Source organism: Suncus etruscus, chromosome 14, assembly GCF_024139225.1.
Source record: "Suncus etruscus isolate mSunEtr1 chromosome 14, mSunEtr1.pri.cur, whole genome shotgun sequence".
Lineage (NCBI taxonomy): Eukaryota > Metazoa > Chordata > Mammalia > Eulipotyphla > Soricidae > Suncus > Suncus etruscus.
This window is the reverse complement of record NC_064861.1, coordinates 69280240-69299481: the sequence shown is the minus strand read 5'-3', so window position 1 is coordinate 69299481 and position 19242 is coordinate 69280240. Positions and strand designations below refer to the sequence as shown.

At 37.3% G+C, this 19242-nt stretch overlaps 1 protein-coding gene across 1 annotated transcript in view; it reads right to left on the bottom strand.

Moving 5' to 3' along the window:
* The window catches only part of CNTNAP4 (contactin associated protein family member 4), a 284718-nt gene extending 275529 nt beyond the window's left edge, over positions 1-9189 (bottom strand). Inside the window, exon 1 of the mRNA XM_049786330.1 lies at positions 8980-9189. Within this exon, the coding sequence (XP_049642287.1) occupies positions 8980-9064 (85 nt within the window). The 5' untranslated portion in view covers positions 9065-9189. The remainder of the gene's footprint in view (positions 1-8979) is intronic.
* Between the last annotated feature and the right edge of the window lie 10053 nt (positions 9190-19242).

The window sequence follows — 19242 nt, the reverse complement described above, 5'->3', positions numbered from 1 at the left end:
AATTTCAAAGGTAAATTAAAAATTAATTGGTCTGGTTTTTTTTTAATTTTAAAAAGGTTTTGAGTTTTGGGTCACAACTGGAGAAGCTCAGGGCTCATTCCTTACTCTGTACTCAGGGATCATTCTTGACATGGCTCAGGGACCAGTCAGAGTAATGCCAGGGATGAGCTCGGGTCAACCACATGCAAGATAAGTGCCCTACCCACTGTACTATGACTGCAACCCAGTAGTTTTATAGCTAAACTCTCCCCTGCTGCTTTCTGCCCTCATTGTCATGTTCACAGGAAGACAAAAATCCTGAAACTGAGTTATGGAAATAAATAATGGACACTCTAAAGTCTTCATGTACTTCAAAAAAGGAAGCATTTGGGATTACAAAAGGACAATATTATTCCTCCTAGGTGAATTTAAAGTGGATCCAAGAAGATTCTTGCTCATTCGTCAAATCTACATTCTGCTTTAAAGCCAGACCAGATCAGATGGAGAATAGCACAGGAGCAAAGGCACTTTTCTTGCATGTGGCCACTTTGGCTGAATCTGCTTTGATTCTTAGGACTGATTATAATATCTTGAGCACCACTGGGTGCAACCCCCAAACTAAAATAACAAAACCATACCAGGGATTAGTCTAGATCCTAACTTAATGCAATTTCATTTCAAACGCATCACTTGGAAGTGATCACAACATTTTCATTTCATATCAATATAGACTGGTCCCCAATTCTTACACATACACTAACATATATATACATATATATGTATATATATATATATAACACATACAAGCACACACACTCCAAACATACTCTCATCTCAGCAATCCTTTTAAAAACCTCACATTGGGGCCAAAGCAACAATACAGTATGTAAGACATTTGCTTTGCAAAAGGCTGGCCTGGGTTCAATTCCCAGCATCCCATATGATCTTCTAAGCCTGCTAGGAGTAATTTCTGAGTACAGAGTTAGGAGTAACCCCTGAACTCTTCTGTGTGTGCCCCCCCCCCCAAATCCAACCAAAATAAATCCCTACGTTACAGTAGTTAAGGCCTATGCTTTACAAGTGGCCAACCCAGGTTCAATAGCAAAACCAAGTAGTCCCAAAAATTGTCAGGAGAGGGTCTCTAGGAGTCCTGAGCACTGCTTTGGAGGTCACAGATCCCCTCAGAAAATAGATCTTTTATTTTCTTTCTTCTTTGTGGTTACCTGCTGAACAGTATATTGTGTTTTTTTGTTTGTTTGTTTGTTTGTTTGGCCACACCCATTTGATGCTCAGGGGTTACTCCTGGCTAAGCACTCAGAAATCGCCCCTGGCTTGGGGGGGACCATATGGGATGCCAGGGGATCAAACCTTGTCCTTCCTTGGCTAGCGCTTGCAAGGCAGACACCTTACCTCTAGCACCACCTCACCGGCCCCAGCATATTGTGTTTTAAATAAGCACATTTATATTTTTGAAAACTAAAGGTGAGTCTTTAAGATCCAAATAGACATCCAATCTTTCAGTTCAAAACTAGTAGACCAGAGAGTAATTTTACTGACTCAAATCTTCTGAATCATTTCTACATTAATGAGTCCTGACTCAAAAAGCAGGAGTTTCAGTAGTGGACAACATAAATTGAATGTCTAATCTTTGTCACCCAGATATCTACCAACACCAAAGCTTATTCTGACTCATTTCCAAGAGAGTTTATCAATGTCTTTAATCAAAGGGCATTAAAAAAAAAACCTCTATAGATTACACATTACCTCTGCAGAGTAAGTCACAGAATGAAATTAAAGATCATGGGTTGTCTAAAAACTATACAATAACTTAGGACAGCAGACATATTAATATATTGACACACTGATTCTAAACTAATATCAACCTAGGACCTTCCCTGTAAGCTCCATAATTTTCAGTGGGGAAAAAACAGTTACAGAAATAAATCTATCTCTTATGACTTAGCAGCACATAATACCTTATTCTATAACACTACCAGGTAATGAGAAATATTTAATAAAAAAAAAGTAATTAGAGTTACAGGGGCAACTGATACATATCATACCACTTTTTTCCTTTGTGATTTAAAAACCTTAGAGGTAAATTTCATCACTGCTCTATTAAATACTTATGGCATTAAAAAATTTTATAGTTACTAATTTTAAACTACTTAAAATGTCAAATGTTTTCAGGCTTCACTCACTTTTCCAATTATTACATTGGAATGACTCATTAACTGTAACATAAACAGGCTCATTTTTACCTCCTGTTATGCTATTTCTCCAACTTTATTACCAGAGTACCACTTTCCCATGAACCATAACAAAAATTCACTGGGGAAAAAAAGAATTCCAAACATATACACTACTGCTTTCAAACACCAATTTTCAATTGGAGAACTGAAGCAATAATTAATAATCTGTAGCAGATTTTGCCTAGACATTCTTTATCCTTACACAACACTTGAGCATGAATAGCTTAGCATAAGACATTTTGACAAACTCAAATATCCTACTACTCTGTTCTTCTTAAAATGAACCGGGGGCGGGGGAAATGTCTCTCCTTATATAGTGGCAGATCAGACTTGCTCTTTACCACCAGGTTCTGAAAGCATAGTGCTTTGGATCATTTAAAATTATAGATTAGAAGCAAGGAAGGCTAGCTCTAGAAAGTCAAAGAAATAACTAGCTCCATGAGCACACAATATCCAAGCAAAGCAACCAGCCAACAATGCCAGCCTTAGAACTAACTCACTATTGAGCTCTAAATACTGATACCTCAGGCATCAATGTTGCCACCAAAAAGTATTTAAGAGAGCATGGATGAAACCAGAGGATTGATTTCATGCTGAGTGAAGTCAAATAAAGAATGATCTCATATGTGGGACTTATAGAAAAGCAGCAAAGAAAATCCAAAGGCAACTAATGGGAGAACTAACCCACAAAATTGAGGGGTGTTATGGAAAAGGAACTATGTGTATGACATTATTAATAGTATTGTAAACCACAAAATCTGAGTCAATAAAAATCATTAATAAAATTTAATTTAAAAATAAACCATGGTCAGAGACTTCTTTTTTTAATTTTTAATTAATATCTTTATTTAAACACCTTGATTACAAATATGATTGTACTTGGATTTCAGTCATGTAAAGAACACCCTCCTTCACCATTGCAACATTCCCATCACCACTGTCCCAAATCTCACTTCTCCCCTCCCCACTAAGAAAAATAATGTCAAATAAGACTGAAATCCTACTGTTGAGAAATATTAGAGCCAGGTAACGGCCAGGTCAGGAATCCTTACTATGAGCCCCATGACACTTTCTGTTGATACCAGAATCAACCAACATTTCAACAAGCTAATGAAACTATCCTAGGTTGTCTTTGATTTGGAAGTTGCTCTTTGGTTCAGATAGAAAGTTTCATTAGAACTGAACCATGACAAAAAAAAAAAAAACAGTGGGATAAAAACTAACACATGAACATTTCAGTAGGTTTAAAAAATTAAGTTAAAATATAATTTGAAATGAAAGGGATTTTTTTAGAAACACTACACCCTATTAATTTTTTTAACTTAAAAAATACAACACTGCAATTAACAGTATAATGTAAATAAGATGAAGCCAATCATCAGTTCTTGGAAGTGAAAAGTAAATACAATTCCAAATGGACACCGTATTTACATAAAAATTAATTGTGTTGGCACGAGGAGGTAAAAGGCACCTGCTTAACTGCTATGAATACTCAGTAGGCAGGGATTAAATGAAAATCTATTTTTCAATTTGTTCTAGAAAGTTTCACCATTTCGAAGTGATTAGGACTCCACTGTTAGGAATCTTAGAAAAAGAGCAACTCTTTATCAAAATGATTGCCCACCACATTCAGTGGTTCCAAATGCCAGGTCTTGAAGAGATGAATCAAAATGTTGAATATTTGTGGAAATATCAAAAAACAATTACATTTTCATTAAATGTACCTAATGATTTGTTCTTTATTGAAATTCTTACTCTAATAAGATTACTTGAGACTTTAACATCCGAATGCTGAAACTCTGCAAATAAGCACAAATAACTCACGCCCCCTAAAATCACAAGAAGAAGCAAATAAAAAAATATGATTAAGTAAATAAAGTTTTCTTTTTCTAAAGTTTGGGCAATTAGCACCAGTATCTTAGTACTGGAACATAACAAGTATTTGTTAAAGAATTAAGACAAAGATTTTTTCCCTCCCAAGACAGTTTTAAGGCATCGTTTTTGTACTTTCTCATATAAATTTATTAAATTACCTATCATTTTTCTGTAAAGTAGTATATAGTAAACAATATGTTATATAGGTCCATATATATGAGGCAAATAAATTTTTAATTTTATTGACAAAAGTTAAAATAGTTAATAATTGTATTAGTGATAGGGCATAAATGTTGCAATTCATGTCTATTAATAAGAATGGGTGACTGAAATTTGAATTTCACATAATTATTTGGGGGTCACAAAAGAATCTCCTCTTGATTATTTCAAATATTTCAAAGGTATTATAACAAATACCCTTATTACTCTCAAGATAAATATAACAGGCAGCAAGCCAGATTTGGCAAAGGGCCATACTTTACCAATATCTGAAGAGAATACTACCTTACAATGGATGCTATGCAATGTAATTAATGTTTTCACTGAGGGGATAAATCAATTCAGTTTTTATCTAGGGATTGACTCCTAGGGAAAAAAACTGCTTATGTAAGATGCCAATTCCAAAACCAATCTGAGCAGACAATAAAATGTTTATATGGCCTGTCATGGGCAATAGTCATCATGTGTACATCAAATATTTGACCCTCAAATTATCAATGAGCTGTTACCATCATAGTTCCATGTGGCCCTTGGGATGACTTGGGGTGCAGTCCTCTTTCCAGGCATGGGGTGAATGCACTGAACTGATGAAAATCAAACAGTATTACTATTAAGAAAGTGTGAACAGAATGTGCATTCCCCTTTATATACAGAGCCATGGACCAACACATGGCATCATCTAATTATATTTTGTTTGTACTTTATTCTTGCATTCTAGCTATTATTTTTGGCCATGGAAAGGAATCTGGGAAAGAGGAAAAGGAAGTTCCTATAAAGCATTACGAAAGTTCAGCTAAAGTATTTGATGAGCTGTAAGGTTGCCACCCCAAGTCCATCAATGATTATCTTTTCCATTAACGAGTACTACTTATTGCATGCTTCTTTCAAGGAAGAGAACAGATGCTGTCCTTATTTCAATTAGAGAAGGAATAAAGAGAAAACTGACTTTCAATTAAGTCATTTATATGCTACATGGGGGCCAGAGGTACAGTGGGTAGAGTGCTTATCTTGCACCAAACTGACCCAGGATTGATCTCTAGATCCCCAAAAGATCTCCCAAGTCCTCAAGGAGTTATCTCTGAGCTCAAGAGTCAAGAGAAAGCTACCAGGTTAACAACAACAATTAATAATAGTAATAATAAAATATATATGTGTGATATTGAAGACATTAACTCTTGTCAGGGGTACCCAGGGTGTCTAAAACCAGAGATCTCCATCATTTCTGCAAGAATGGAAAAAATAAAAGCAAAACCCTTTCTTGATTCATTACTTCAACCTGCTCTTTCTTATAGTTGGGTCCTCTTGTTCAGAAAAAAAATGACAATGGCAATGTTCAGAAAGAAATGACAAGTTCTTAGGGTTGATGATAAAGTAAAAAGTTGTCTCTCTTCTTGGTTTGTGTTCCTTAGTAGCAAGTGGGGGGGGGATTCAATAGCTATTTTTCAAAGAGCAAGCTCTCCAAAGTGGCTCTAACTTTAAACTTCAAATGGAAGGGTAACAGCAAGCAAATACACACTTATATGAACCACAACAAAGACAACCTGGGAATGGTTTGCTGCCTTTGAAAAGTTCAATAGTGTCCATTGGCAAAAAATTGGTTCAGTCAACATACTTTATCTTTAAGCAGATGAAGAATCAATAGAGACACCTCAAAGGTGTCTTGAATCTGGTGGTTTATAAATATTTATATACATAAATATATGCAAGTATGCAAGTAAGTCTACACACAGAACCTTACTAATGTGGCATTTCCCTGCTAGTTAATAGTCAGCTAATGAAATTAAAGTCTATCTAAGCTCTGGAAGACAAAGCAGTGTTCCAGCTTTCACAGTGGTTTTCTTGGGCAGTCTTGGGCTGAGTCAATGGATAGGTTTGCTCCTGGAAAACTAGTTATACAATAAAGAAAAACGTCTATTCTACCAAAGAGAGAGACCTGCCTATTTACTTGTACTTACTTCTCCCTATCTTAAATCTTGATATTTAAGGCTGATTCAAGTTTTAAGGTAGACATGTCCAATAAAATTCCAATTATCAAAATACTTTTAAAATGTTTATATTTTGGCTGATGGTTACTTCTCCATATACAAAATTTCTACTCTGTTGGTTGATGGAACAGACCTGTTATACCAAAAAGGTTAAAACATCTGAAAAGTATCATAATTTGGTAATAAATAGATTATAATTTCTTTTTAGAAAAATAAAACTTCCTTGGGGCCAAAAGGGTGGCGGAAGTGGTAAGGCATCTGCCTTGCATGCGCTAGCCTAGGATGGACTGCGTTTCAATCCCCCATTGTCCCATATGGTCCCCCAAGCCAGGAGCAATTTCTGAGCGCATAGCCAGGAGTAACCCCTGAGTGTTACCGGGTGTGGCCCAAAAACCAAAAAAAAAAAAAATTTAAATAAATAAATAAAATTTCCTTAAATAGTGAAGAATATATTAAAATTTGGGATAGGAACTTCTCTCTTATATATTGCTACAAATTATATAAAGTGTTTAACAAGAAATTTGGGATAGGAACTTCTCTCTTATATATTGCTACAAATTATATAAAGTGTTTAACAAGAAATTACCTGAAGTCACTTAATTGCAATTGCATTTTGACACTTTAAGAACTGTCAACTCTTAAGTTATAAGAACTCCAACCATAATATGACAATGTTCTTGATCGTAAGTTCTTTCCTATTTTATCACATGCTCTTATGAGCACTAAACTACCTCTCAAATAAACCAAGGATGAAAGAATACAAGGATCAGGAAGGCAATTTCAGTGAGGAGAAGTCCAATTTGGAGCCATGAATATACAGTTCCTCTAAGATCTTCTCCCCAGCTTCTCTTTACATTATAAAGAAGCTATTAAAAAAAAAAAAGAAAAGAAAAGTAAAAGAAAAAGCTATATCCTATTCATCTACCTCTTAGAGAACTTGAGAAAAACAAAGAAAAGCAACCAGTAGACCAAGAAAGCACATGAATATATTGTAAAACCAAAAACGCTCACTGCAAGAGTAAGACAGAATTGCTTCTAGATCAGACTTAAGCTCTGCTTTTCTTACGGAAAAGATGCTTCACATAGTAAGAGTGACCTCTAGTGCTTTCTTTTTTATTGAACTTCAGTAGCTGGACAATGAATTACTTTCACACTTTTTCTAGGAAACTTCGTGTGTGTGTGTGTGTGTGTGTGTGTGTGTGTGTAGTTGTCTGTTGGTTGCCACACATGTCAAAGACTAAACTCTTACAGCAGTCCCGGGTATATATATATATATATATATATATATATATATATATATATATATATATATATATATATATATATTTTTTTTTTTTTTTTACTTAGGTGAAAATATATGCAAATTGCATTGCCTCCTGGGATTCTTCTACCCAAATGAAAATTGAATCTGAAACACAGGTATAGATACATGATTATATTAAATGAGCTAAAATTGAACGGAAATTCGGGATTTCCTATGAGAGAGATTACAACAGTCAAGCAAGGTAATTCATCCGACCTGGCCAGTGAGGCCATTTAAACTGTTTTCCTACATCACAGTCCTTTGTTACACTTTCTAATGGAATGAGCCATAGTACCTGGTTTATTCATCCTTCTTGATCCTAAGCTTGGCTAAACAATAACAAAATTAATTCCTGAACAGGCCTCAAAGCCCTTTCTTGAAAAGCAAATGAGTTTCCCTTTAAAACTTACAAGAGGAAATAAAAAGTTGTATTTGCTAAGCTTCTCGATCCTGCATTCAGGAGGGGGGACTTTCTCCCATTTAAAAACGGTAAGCCAAATAAAACTTTGAAAACTTTCTCTTTAATAAGAAGTAGAGGAAGGAAATCCTACTAAATTGTTTTGGGACACTATTTAAAAGGAGTTGTAACGTCTTAGTAACTCTTCCCTGATGGCAATTCACTCAGCATCAGAATAGTCCATCACAGATTTGCAAAGTTCCACAGTCAACCCCTAAGGAAGAAGACTCCAGAAAAAATCACCTGCCTGCCTTTTCCCTTAAGCAAAATGCAGGAACCCAGCCCCATGTTTAGGAAGCCAGCCTGTTCTCCTCTGAGCGATGAGGACAGGATTCTTCCTGGGAAGCCTTCACCTCGGAATCTGCTCCGGGATTCTGCAGTACATTCAGCAAGCACTCTGGCAGCGCTATCAAGATACAGCCAGCTAGCTATCAGCCAGCCAGACTGCAAACTTCAGGAATCTAAACTAATGCAGCATAATGGAAAGTCTGCCAGTTGTTTTCCTGTTAGACATAATTCCAATAAAATTTAGTAATCCTAAAAAAAAAGGAGAGGGATCGGAGATGAAGACATTCTCCGACTTCATTCTCTGGTTAAGATGCTAATGCAATGTTTCACTAGAACTTGCGCTTTCTTCATGAATATTCAAAGACTTAGGTCGGCTCCGAGTCAAAAAAAAAAATATTAAAGAAAGAGAGAAAATGACACTTTGCCTGTTAGGACCAAACCTAGAGAAATGGCAAGCGCTCCCCCAGCCCCATCACATTTGCAAGATCTTTCCTCCAGGCTTCATTTACAGCAATATGCTTGGCAGCAATTCCAGTGGCGAAGATTACATACAGGCAAATAACACAATTAAAGTTGTGCGGCAAGCCCCCCGCAAGTTAGAAATCAGTGCTGTATACTTACAGGAATTCCCAGCTATGACCCGGTTCCAGTTTGGGGTAGATAACACCAGGAGTGTCTTGAGGATCGCTCCAGGGACAGACCTCATATTCACATGCAAGGTGCTTCTTTCTCCCAAGCTCCGGAGTCGCTCTCCCTCCCGGTGCCCGGGTCCTGCTCCTCCTTTCCTCTCCGGCTCTACCAGCTCCACTGTCTGGGTCTCCAGCACCTCTAGATCTCTCCTCTCTCCCCCTTTCCCTCCCTCCCGCCCTCCCCTTCTCCTTTCCTCCTCCTCCTCCTCCACCTCCTTCTCTCTCTCTCTCTCACCCCTCTCCCTCTCTCTTCATACACACACATACACTCACACACACAAACCACAGTCTTCTATCCTCCCAGAAATCATCACTAAGCCCCCAGCATCTTTCCTAACGGGCATCTACACGGCCGAGGCCACGCCCACTCTTTGCAGCCCTGCTCCCCGAAATTGCCAGCAGCATCTCCTCTCCCACTTAGCGGTTCGCAGCCGGGTTTTGGGGCTCCGGGAGGGGGCTGCGTTGCACCCAGATGAAAGCTGGACCCTGAGGCTGGGCCCCGCCGCTCCCGGGTCTCCTTGGGGCTCCCCCCACCTACTCTCCTCCACCTTGCTTCTCTTCTCCTACAGTCCTTAACCCTTTTCTCCCCCTTTGGAGGTGGGGGTGGGGGAAGACTTTAGGGTTTTTTTTTTCCTGGAGCTGAGGCGGTCAGAATTCTGAACTGATTTCCCCACCCACCCACCCCCAATCTCCCGGAAGGTAGCCAGGTAAAAATGCTGCTCGATTTCCAAAGGAAGGCGGACAATAAGATTGAAATAACTAAGCAGCATTGGTAAATTGTGGTTCAAGCTGTCCTAAGGGAAAATACTTGCTGTTGTTTTCCTCTGTTTATATAAAACTGTCCTTTGCAGCTAGCACGCCAGGTTTTTATATGGAAAGGCTTCCGATGGAAACAGACATCCCTGCTTGGCAGATATTTAAAAAAAAAACCATCTGGTAATAGTCTGCACGAAATTAACAGTTCTTATTTTAGTGCATCAGGAGTAGGAAGCCACAGATTGAATGCGGAGAAAAGACTTATTTTGATGAATGCAATCACGCTGTGACTAAGCGGTCGCAATCTACAATCAAATTCTTTAATAACAATTCCCAAAAGGCCCCAAATGAAAAATGATGGGATATGGGAGAAGGGGATGGGGACACATACATGCGCGAGTGGACACACACACACACACACACACCTAAACAATGTGAAGAGGCAATGTGAAAGGTAAGGAATAAAGTTGAACTCAGCAGATTAAAGACTAGAGGAAAAATTACTGTTCTAATGGCTGACCCATGAATACTTGTATTTCTTTGATAGAATATAAAAAGATTTAACTCCTGGAGTTAATATTACATAAAGCGAAAGGTATCAATGGTGTCCTAAAGGATAAATAATCACTTTAGAATAAAATGTGCTAGATTATTTTTTCCTCTAAGACGGAGAGGCTGAACTTCTCAAGCAGTGTTTGGTGATTAGAAACGAGGAGAAATAGCAGCAGCTGGATGGAGCCCCTTGCCATGGACTGAATGAAAGAGGCAGCAAAAAAGAAAAAGCAGTGGCCGCTTTTAGTCTAACCATGGAGCTCAGTGTAATTGCTGAGCCTCCCAACAAAGCAGAATAGATATTTGTGTTTTTCCTATTTTACAGATGAGAAAACATGAACCAGGAATGAAAATGATCTGAAGGGTTTGTAAGTCAAGTAAGAGCTGGGAAGACTTGGTTTATTGACTCCAATGATTCCCTCTAACTCCTGGACTTAGTAGATCAAAGGACCCTGCTTGCCTCTATCTTCTCACCCCCAACTGTGACTTCACAAACCCGGAGGACTATGGGGCACATGAACTCAGGTGGTGGTCAAAAAGGTCTGTGTTTGATGTTGACTTCTTCAACTCAGGCACCCCTCCCTTGCTGTGTTATTTTCTAATGTAATTATGTCCAATATAAGCAGTCATAATTGAGCTGCTTCTGTTAAGAAATTATTGAAGGGATTGAATTTTATTTAGCACATGCTATCTGCCCTTTGCTAACTCAAAAACCTTCCAGGAAATTTTCTTTGTGTCTATTCAACATGCAAAGAGCCGAAGCCCAGTAAAGTTACTTAAAACATCTAACTAGCAGCCCGGAGGTCAAAGGAGAGGGATATGGGATGCATGTTGGAACAGGGGTGGAGGGAGGACAACACTGGTGGTGGGAATACCTCTGATTCAATGTCACTATGTACCTAAAATATTACTGTGAAAGATTTGTAATTTACTTTGGTCAAAATAAAAATTAATTAAAAAAAAACATCTAACATGTCCAGAGCACTGGAGAGAGAGCTGGTACTCCAATCTACAGACCTCTAACACTATTCCTTTCCAATGACTTTATACTAAGACTATTTCCTGTGAAACTTCAGATCTCATTTTTCCCACCAATACACACACACACACACACACACACACTCTCTCTCTCTCTCTCTCTCTCTCTCTCTCTCTGTCTCTCTCTCTCTCTCTTTCTCTCTCTCTCTCACACACACACATTTACTTTTTCTAAGGATCAGAACAGCTATCAAAAATGAAAAAAATAACATCATGCTGAGAAAAGTGTTATGGACAAAAGGCAAACTACCATAGCATCATTTACTGATTAGCACAGCATGGGGGGAAAATAACAGAGCAGGAGATTTTTTCCTTGGCCTGGGCTAACCTAAGAGGATGGATGGGCCAAGTTGAGTCAGAAACTGCCACTGAATAGAAGACTTGAGCCATTCTAACCACCCCAACACTGGCTCCCTTTGAGGGGAAAGGGCAAGATGAGCTGTCTCAACATGAGGAAGAATGAGTTTGGGGTTGGAATGAAGCCAACTTTACTGACTGATTAGATGACTCTGGTCTTTGATTTCTTCTTTCTATTTTTCAGAAAGAATAATGGCAAAAATGCCATTGTGATAGAATGAGTGGCCACCCCCGACTGAGCTCCTGGCACACACTTAGAGGGTGTCCAGTAACCTTAGAGCCTTAGATCTCTGCATAATCACAGCTACAGGGGAGTGATTCATGCAATAGAGGAATTACAGTAGCCCAGGTTCAATCCAAACTTCTGCCCTGTCCCTGACCCTTCATTTTCTGGTTTGTGCACTAAGGACCGAAGACCTGAAATGGTACCTGAGACTCTGGGGAGTGACACAGTCAATGCTGCTATTGTCATAACCACATTCCTATTGCTCATTTTGCCCGCATGAGAAATCTGAAGAGCAAAGGAATTATGACTTGTCAAAAGGACATAAGCCATTAGTAGCACCAAAGGGCTGTCATCCAAACCTACGGATTTGTCTTTTTTTTTTAATCATCGCTATTAGAGTGGTCAAAAGGAAAAATAAAGTTGAATAAAGTGTAGAGAACTAATTATGCACATTACTGTATTGCTGATTCAGACACCATGAATCATTTCTCCCTGCCTATACCTCTGTGGTTATATTTTCCACCGATTGAGAGAAAAACAACTGCTGGTACTTCATGTCAGGCATATGGATCAGATCTTACCTGAAAAAAAGCTCGATAAATCAAATTGAGATGTTGGGGTTGGTAAGATAGGGTTTCAATTTGCTCTTGGCACAACTTAGTAGAGAATGTTTATCCCATCTGAGTGGTGCAGGAAGGCTCCTGAAATGGGCTGTAGATTAGAAATGATCACAGGTCAAAGTGAAACTAAGTCACATCAAAAGACTATAAAAATATTAAGGCCTGACTTCTCTGCTTAAGAAATTATTCCATTTAGAGCATATCTGTAACTTGTAATTGTTCCCATGACAGTATGCTCCAAGGGCAGAGAAACCCTGCATCTCTTAGGCTAAGGGAATTCCCTTTCAAATCAAATTTTCCCAATATTTAATGTGACTATGCAAAAAAAAAAAAAAAAAAGGCACTAAACTTCGCCCCACCAGCCCTCCTTTCTTTTCTTTTCTTTTTTGTGTTGTTGTTTAGTTTGTTTATTGTGGCTGTTGTGTATTTTGTCATTGCTTCTTCTTCTTCTTCTTCTTCTTCTTCTTCTTCTTCTTCTTCTTCTTCTTCTTCTTCTTCATTTTTTCTTTTTCCCCCCATTTTCTTCTTTTAAATTGATATTGATAGCTCCTAGATGAATTTGTCCCAGTTTTTTTTTCCTTTTTTTTCCCAATAGAACCACAGTACTTGAATCATCTTTTTCTGCCTTATAAATTAATGGGGGGGGGGGGAGAGAGTAGATGGTACCAGGAGCAAACAGTCACATGAACATTGAGGCCTAAATACCAAACCTAAGTCAAGGGCAACAGAATCAAGATCTACAATAAATAATATACAAAGGGGGACCTGTTACACTGGCAATCCAGGGGGTAATAGGGGAACTATGCATAGGCTGGGAACAGGGGTAAAGGGAGGTTAACACTAGTAGTGAGGAATTGCCCTAATTCACTGTCACTATGTACCTTAAATATAACTGTGAAAGACTTGTAATTCACCTGGGTCTCAATAAAAATCATTTAAAAAAATTGGTTGAATAAATAAAAGGAGTGAAGCCATTATTCTAAGGCTTTCACGCAAGGAATTTTTTTTCTTCTGTTTGAAGAAAAAAACATCTATACTTAAATCACATTGCATCTTCTAGTAAATATTTTAAAGGAATAGCTCCAAAAGGCACAATGGAACTATTTACAAAGTATATTCATTAAAGAGTTTACGTATTAAAAAAAAAAAGAAACTTTCATTTTTAATCTCACTTCTAATCAGGCCATCTTTTTATTTCAAAATCAGGTGACCATTTTGTCATTTTTGCCATGAAAGTTTGATTTGAAAAATGGAAATTAAATTGATATTTTAGAATTATCTTAAATATTTGAAATCAAATTGACATTTATAAGATCCTGTGCTTTTACATCTTATTTGTTGTTGCAAAAATGTAATGTTATCCATCATAATCACTTTTGTGTGTACAGTTTGGTAGTACTAAATATATTTACATTGTTGTACAAGATTTCGAAGACACTTGAATGTTACAGAACTGAAAGTGTATTAAATAATAATTCTTCCACGTCCTTGGAATCTACCTGTGTAATTTTAATCCTCTGATTTTGACCTCTCTGTATACTTTACAGGTGAGGGAATAATACATTATTTGTCTTTTGGGTATACTTATTACTTCAGATATTGTCCTTCATACTATTGAATGGGACAGAAGTTCCTTAATTGTTAGAGTAACATTTACCTTTTATAAGGTTATATTTGTGATTTATCAATGGATACTTAAGTTATCATCATCACTCAGTTGTAAATAATAGTGCAATGAGCATTCATGTACAATATGTCAAGATTGTGCTTCAAATCTTTTAGATATATATACTCAGAACTAAGATCATGGGGTCATTTTTCATTTTCCCATTTTTTTTATTGTTGGAGAAACTTCCAAACCATTTCCCATGATAACCACATACATGCTTACTTATACTACCAGTGCATATACATACTATCTGTACATATATATATACAAGGTTTCTGATTCCTTCTCTTTTTCCATCAACTTTTTACTTTCCAATATATTATTTTTGGCTATTTACATTGTTTCCAATATGCACATTTCTTTTTGAGTTAACTTTTTATGTGTTCTTGAGATAGATGCCAACAAGTGAAATCTCTGATTCATATGAAAGTTCTAAGTTTTTAAAGAAATTTTCATACTTTTTAGTCCCTTTTCCACAGAGGCTGAACCAGACATTTTCACTAACAGTGAGAGGCTGTTATTTATTTATTTATTTATTTATTTATTTATTTATTTAGTTCACTTCATGCCCACCAACACTAGTTGTTTGCAGATTTTTTTGGGGGGGGCCACACCCAGCAATGCTCAGGGGTTACTCCTGGCTATCTGCTCAGAAATAGTTCCTGGTAGGCACTGGGGGACCATATGGGATACCAGGATTCAAACCAACCACTTTAGGTCCTGGGATAAGGTGATTTCTCACTATTGTTCATTTTTATTTCCTTTATAATCAGGGATGATGAGCAGTTTCTCATAGGCCTACTGGCCTCCTATATGTCTTTACTGAGAAAATGCATCTTGATTTCATCTCCTAGTCTTTGTGGGGATCAGAATTTTTGTTTGTTTTTATGTGGTGTGTTTTATATATATATCTTGGATATTAGCCTTTTTGTTTTGAGGTCACAAATGGCAAAGATCAGGAGCTACTCCAGGTTCTGTGTTCAGAGATCACTCCTGACAATGCTCAGAGGTCTATATGAGGTTCAAGGAACAGAACGTGGGCGGCAATGTGTAAGGCATGTGGCTTAACCCTGCCCTGTATTACCTTTCTAGCTCTTCTGCCATCTTTAATATGCTCTTATATCCACAGAACTTTCCACCTTAAGCACTGTAATTTTTAGCTTAAGAACTTCAAGTTTTCTTCCATTATTTAAACTTTTAAGTGTTTAGAAGTCATTTAAGCGTAAATGTTATGTTCTTTCCTACTTAGCCTTCTGCATGTTAGAGAATAATAATAATTATTATATTATTATTAACATATTATCAATTATTTACCTCTTTATAGATCGTGTTCTCTGTTTCTCTACATATCTGCTCATTTTTTATTAGATACCAGACATTGTTTAAATTTCAATTTGTTGATTGCTAGATAGTCTACAAATCTTCTTAGTGTTTTTCTAGGATAAAGTTAAGATTCTTGGAAACGGGGCCGGGTAGGTGGCGCTGGAGGTAAGGTGTCTGCCTTGCAAGCGCTAGCCAAGGAAGGACCACGGTTCGATCCCCCGGCGTCCCATATGGTCCCCCCAAGCCAGGGGCGATTTCTGAGCACATAGCCAGGAGTAACCCCTGAGCATCAAACGGGTGTGGCCCAAAAACCAAAAAAAAAAGAAAAAAGAAAAAAAAAGATTCTTGGAAACAATTTGCTTCATTCATATACTGATCTTGTGATTTTTAGGTCAGTTTGAAGTAGTATGAAGATTACTATGTCCAATGCCCTGTGAACCATATGTTTTCCTTGTCTGGATTGAAGGCAAAGGCATTATACCACACCCTTTGAAAGTGACAAAACCTCTCATCTCCATTATTTTGAAGTATTTGTTCTTGGTCTTAGCTCCTTTATTTATATGTATATTTTGCTGAATACTCAAAGAGGAGTTCACTTGGATATCTGAGGTTCATTCTCTCTGCAACTCTTTGTCTGACTCCTCAGTGAGTTCTAGCTGTCTAGAATATCCCATACTTAGAGTTCCATTTCCTCCTCCTCACTGTTTCCTGCACTATGAGGTGGAAGCATTGTATAGGAAAAAAAATGAGCAATCATGGAACTCAAACAAACTATATTTGCTCCTCATCTTTCAGGAATCTTTGTTCGTAGGCACTGAATGGATGTCTAATATCTTAAAACCAATTATTTTACATATATATCGTTTGTTTTGGCTTTTTCTACTAAGAGAATAAATCCAATTCCTATTTCCACACTGGGTAGAAGTATAAAATACATGAGTGCCGTGGACTTTCATTATACATGAGAAGAATAAGCTATGAAATTCCTGTTATGTACCCTAGGGAATAAAAGGTCAGCACACTGTTGGTGAAAAATTGGGGGAGATTCATGAAGGATAAACTAGTATGAGGGTGGGGAGTACTTTCATAAATAATCTGCTTAAATGTTTCTTTAAGGTGTGATGTGGGTGATCTTATGTCTATTTTAATATCATAAGGCATCATAATAGCAATAGACTATGGTCTCTTCTTTGATATAGAAATGGTAGTCTGACCTAAAACCAGAATTAACTTCATACATGAAACAATAAGTAGACAAATTTAGGGTAAAATTTCAAGAACTGGAAAGTAAATCCTGTATTCCATTAGTTTCAAATGTATTTAACATGAGACAAAAAACTCAATCCTATAAGTAGATATATGCCTGAAATTCAAGTACCCTAAAAAGTTAAAATAATTTTTGATCACTCCATCTGAATTTTATCCTTTTTCCAAGAATTGACCATGATTCAGGTGAGAACCATGATCATCTTAATCAAGAGCATTAGACAGAAAACAAATTTTTTAAATGTAGAGTGATGAGGAAGCAATGAGGAAGAAGGATAATTTGTTGTCGATAACAGATTTACTTCCCACGTGGCTTTATCTCAATGAAACCTTATATCTACAACATTCTGAATTTTGCTTCTCTAATAGCAAAAGCTTATCCCAATAGGAATGCATAGCGCTAGGAAATGTCATGCCTAGCTTTGTGATATCTTTATAACAAACTGATTTAAGCATAAGGGAACAGAATTACTATAGAAAACAAAGAATTCTGTAGATAAGGACTTTGAATTTCTTTTATGTCTAGCAGCATTTATGTTTTAGAACTCTAGACAGCTTTATGGAAAGTTTCCATTTCTCAGAATAATGAAGCAGAAACAAATCTGGCCTCGGGCAGGTCCAGGAAAATCAAATCCACCCACCACCTAGATCTTTAGATCCACAACCAACAGCAAGTTTCATGCCTGGCAGCTGATATACATCAAGTGCCTTAAGGGAGCCATTTGCCAACTCTCAGATAGAAAAGCTATTGTTATAGAAGAGTGAGGGGAATGGGGTTAATCTCTTACATGTAAAATTGATACTTACTTCAACAAGCTTGGAAATCCAAATGGTGCCATCTTCACCATAGTAAGATGGGGAAGAGAGAGCAGTTACTGGGTACATTTGCTTTCTTAAAAAAAGTAGTTCCTTTTGGTGTGTTGTCTGAATAGTAGTTGGTGGTCAGTCTTATAAGATAGGTGGATGCATAAGGTCTTTATTTTGACTGGTTGTTCAACATGACGACCACCAGTCTTATTGTTCAGAGACATGTTCAACTGTTCAACAGCATATGTAGTGAGAGGCTGCCATATTAAAAGGCAATTCCAGAATAATGCTGATACAGAAGTTCTTCATAAAAGCACAAAGTTATACTACATATTTGCAATGACTGCATAAGGTTTTTAGTAACATGCCTGTATTTAAGTTTGGGATTTTTTTCATAAAGAACATTTAAAGGCAAATTTCTTTCTAATCTAACTGAAATTACGCACATTAAATTTTCAGTTTGTAAAGTCTCAAGAGAGGTAAAAAGTCATTATGCTCTTTGTAGATAAAAGGTAAACCCAGCTGCCTGAAATAACTGCCTGGAGTGTTCATGGGTAATAGTTTTGTGGTTTATATTGAATGCCCCTACCCAGGTGATAAATAAAAGTGAAAGATTACATGCAGCATAACTTCCTAAAGTATAATAGCCCTCTAATATAAATTAGTGTGCATATTCCAGTTCACATTTTTAAATAATGTACCATATTTTCTGGCGTATAAGACAACTTTTGAAACAAAAAATAGTCAACCGAAAATCGGGGGTCATCTTATACGCCGAGTATATCCCGAAAAATTTCAATTGTAGTGGGGAAGATTAACTGACGCCACTAGGGAATTGCCAGAAAAGGTGCCTATGATAAGGGACCAATCACTGCAAGGCTGCTCGGACCACCTCTCTAACTCAGCCAATCCAAGCAGGTCTTTGATGCATGCAAATTAGACAATGTTCTGGACCCGAATCTACACTGTCAAAAGCCTGCTCAGATTGGCCAGAGTCAAAGAGAAAGTCTATTACAGTAGAACCTTTGAACCTTTGCTTGTTGTGATTGGCTCACTGTGGTACATACAGTTGCAGCACAGGAACGTTCTGTTTGATACAGTGAATATAGGCCTAAACCTATGTTTTAACTGCAAAATTAGGGGGTCGTCTTATACGCCCAGTCATCTTATATGCCGGAAAATACGGTAGTTTGGGTATAAGGAGATAAAAGGAAAAAAGTGTAAAAGAGAAAAAATGCCTAAATGTAGAATAAAATTGATTACAGTTAAAAATGAGAATCCAAGGGCTGGAGTGATACTATAATAGGTAATACACTTTGATCCCCAGCACCCCATATTATCTCCTGAGTGATTTCTGAGTACAGAGCCATGAGTAAGCCCTATACACTGCCATCTGAGGCAGCAAAACAAAATAAATAAAATTTTAAAAATTTAAATTTAAATGAGAGACCAAAAAATGCTTATCCCAGAGGCAGGCAGGTGGGAGGGTGAGAAGAAAACTGGAAACATTGGTGGCGAGAAATGTGCACTGGTGAAAGGAGTTGAATATGTTATGATTGAAACTCAATCATGAACAACTTT